General features: G+C 26.3%; 1 protein-coding gene across 1 annotated transcript in view; it reads right to left on the bottom strand.

Moving 5' to 3' along the window:
* Positions 1-609: 609 nt before the first annotated feature.
* The window catches only part of LOC112593965 (zinc finger MYM-type protein 1-like), a 3,485-nt gene continuing 501 nt past the window's right edge, over positions 610-3,593 (bottom strand). The window contains exons 3-5 of the mRNA XM_025338553.1: positions 1,495-3,146; positions 1,018-1,121; positions 610-896 (exon numbers count right to left, since the gene is read on the bottom strand). Coding sequence (XP_025194338.1) covers positions 610-896; positions 1,018-1,121; positions 1,495-3,146 — 2,043 coding nt within the window. The remainder of the gene's footprint in view (positions 897-1,017; positions 1,122-1,494; positions 3,147-3,593) is intronic.

Here is a 3,593-nt window from a genome sequence, read left to right as displayed (position 1 = left end):
TTTTTGTTTAGACGTTTTAGTAGACTTGCTATACCTAGTTTATGTACGCAAACGAGTCCTACGTTTTGGGTCATTTATCACAGGTATTAAAAATTCGTGTGCGCAATCGAGTTGTACATTTGTACGCAAACGAGTCGCAAAAAAGGTTAAATGTACGCAAACGGGTATCGCCCATTCATTTTAATTCTAATACTTATCTAATGTTTTTCGATAATGCCATGCTAAAATATCGATACTAAGTTCTGAAGGCAGTGGCGCCATTTGAGTTTTATAATAGAGGTGCCAAAATTTAAGCAGGCCAATTTTTTTTTCGTCAGGCCACTTTTTTTTTTTTATAAAATAGTAAATATAGATATCATATTATCATCGTTTGTGTGCAAGTTACTTGTATGAGGTTAAATTATTGAAGGGTATATTTTAATGAATTAAAATTATTCATTAATAATTTATTTGCCTTTTGGTATGGATCTAAAAATATTTAGTATATGTAGGTACCTACATTTAATCAACACAATTTATTCCAAATAAAATTAATAAATTAATACATTTATTAACATATTATAGTAAATAATACCATACAATATAAATTAATATTTTAAATTAATTATACTATTCTAGCTTATACCTTCTAGTTTTTAGTTTAGAAAATACATCTACCTCTTTGTCTAAATCTATTTTGTTAGCATCTTCTTTTTCTACCGCTATGACCATTAAATCGCTTAATCGTTTGTCACCCATTGAAGATCTAAGATAAGATTTCACTCTTTTGAGTGAAGAAAAAAATCTTTCATTTGATGCAGTACTCACTGGAAGAGTGTTTATAATTTGAAGTATCTTCAAAGTTTCTGAAAATGCTGCTGGTAGTTTTTTGAGTGTATCAATAATTGAATTTAAATCTGGTTGAATAATATTTTTTTGTTGAAGCAATGATTTTGCAGAAGTAAATTCAGATGGAATTTTTAATACATTAATTTTAAAATATTTATAATGATTTAAAAAAATTTTGTAAATGTAAGCATTCTGAATTGAAATAGTTATTATTATTATAATCAAATATCTGGAATATGTTGAACAGATCTTGGTTTTTTTCAGAAAAACGTAAGTCTATCTGTGTCAGAAACCTGGTAAATAAATATAAAACAATGTAAATCTCTAGTAAATACAAATAATATTATGTAATATCTAATAGTTAGCATTAAAAATCTAGGTATCCAAGTTATAATAAGATTTTCTGAGTGTAGTTTAAATTTTTAAACCAAAGTGCATATATTATAAGAAAAACAATACCTTAGCTAGTCATCTTGTAATTTTCATTTTAAATAATTTAAAAGCTAATTACAATATATTATTTCTAATGTTAAAATTAATAATCTCTAATATTTTTATAAAATATTGATGAGAGAAAGTACTATTATGTACAATATTAATTATTACATTTTAAAATATCAAGATAGCATTCTATAGTAATATTATATTAAATTAATATTTATTTACCTGTCAATAATAGCATAGAAAACTTCGCTTTTTACATTTTGTGTAGTATTTATGTTTTGAGTTTTTCCCAATGTAGAATCCACTAAGTAGTCATCTAAATTTTTATTCAATGTACAATTTCTTTTTAATCTTGTGTTTCTTACTTCATCATTAGCTAATCCATTTTTTTTAGCAAATAATTTTGACTTATCATGAATTCGAAGGAATGTTTCTTCATTACGGAAACCCTGTAGATCTTTTTTAGTTGATTTGACTAAATGCATAGCATCAGGTAAAAAAATTGAAGTAGATTGTAATTCACATGACAAACAGTTAACGCATTTGAGAATTTTTTTCATAATATTCAATATCATTATAAATTGAAAAGTAGAAATTTCCTCGAGTAATCCACAGGCTCTAGCTGTTTGATCTCCTTGCAAAGTTAAAATAGTCAAAACTTCTTTAATTTCTGAGTATCTCTGTTTTATTTTTTTTAGCGAGGTATACCAATAAGACCATCTGGTTTCTACTAATCTTTCCAAATGTAATACCTTGATTTTTTTATCCTTTTGAATTTTAGTAAACAACTCATATCTGGTTTGGCTATTCATTAAATATGTATAAATACCTTGAATAGTATCAAAAAAGTTTACCACAGATCTTATGTCTTGAATTGAATTTAACAAACATAGGTTAAGCCGATGTGCATAACAATGTATAAATATAGCTTGTGGAACAATGTCTGCTATTCTCTTTTGTACACCTGTAAAAGATCCACTCATCACTGATGCACCATCGTAGCACTGGGCTACACATCTATTTATGTCTAATTTATTTTCCGAAACAATTTTTAATATAGCTTTACTTAATGAATCTGCGTCACATTTTTCCATATGATAGCAGCCAAGAGCTTTTTCTTGAATATTATAGTTTTTATCAATAAATCTGATCAAGAAACTCAGTTGCTCTTTTTTACTCGCATCTTTTGTTTCATCAACTAAGATACTAAATGCAGAAAACTCAGACATGTTATTTAAAATTATATTTTTTGTAGATGAAGCAATAACACTTATTAAATCATTTTGGTATTCGTGGGATGTATAATGACCGTACCTTGATTGCATTTTTAATATTGTGTTCTTGTCTCCAAATGTCTCTAATAGTTCAATGAAATTACCTCTGTTTAAGGACTCTCTTTCTTCATTATGGCCACGGAATGCAAGTCCTTGCTTTGCAAGATACAGAGTAGCTTTTAATAAGAAAAAAACATGATTACGGTTTTCTTTAATATTTTGTAGTCTTGAGTGAGTTAATAAATTAGCAATACAGCTATCATTTTGTTTAGTACTCAAATAAAGTGTCCATTTTTCAATGCTGGACTTGTGTCTATCACTTTCATTATGAATCTTCAAACACACAGATTGTTTTTTCCAACCATTAAATCCTCGATTGATGAATACATAGTTACCACTATATTGGCCACGAATACATTTATTTGTTGAAAAATGTCTACATGCAAAACAATACACTGCATCATTTAACACAGAATATTCAATCCAGTTATATAATTTATAGTAATTTGCATTAAAAGATCTATTATCTGGATTTCTTGGAAACAAATTTAACATAGGTTGCTGCGGAGTATGATTTTTATTCAGAGAAATATCAATTACCTATAAATCAAAATTAAAAAAAAAATAATTACTCACTTAAATTAAAAATAAATAAGTAAGACATCAAGTCTTAATGATTAATTGATAACATTTAAGTTGGAATGATTACAGTTTGAATATTATGTACTTAGTATAAGGAAATGCAAGTTTGCATTTAAATTTCTGGTATACAGATCAATTATTATGTAACGAATAGGGCTTGGAACTTAATGCACTTAAAAAGTACTAAATATGCATGCACTAATGTCTAATGTCCTATTAATAGCAAAAATAAGCTTTAAAAAAGTAAAGTAAAAAGTATAAAGCTTTAGTTTTTTTTTTTTTACTTACAATGTTATAAAATCAAATATTTTATAATTTTTAATAAATATTCATTAATAAAAATGGAAATTTGTATGTCAACTAAGTATTTGAAAACACAATACAATAATAACTAGGTAGTAAAAA

Source organism: Melanaphis sacchari, unplaced genomic scaffold, assembly GCF_002803265.2.
Source record: "Melanaphis sacchari strain LSU unplaced genomic scaffold, SCAv2.0 Contig2174_pilon_pilon, whole genome shotgun sequence".
Classification (NCBI taxonomy): domain Eukaryota; kingdom Metazoa; phylum Arthropoda; class Insecta; order Hemiptera; family Aphididae; genus Melanaphis; species Melanaphis sacchari.
This window is presented reverse-complemented; position numbering and strand designations above follow the sequence as displayed.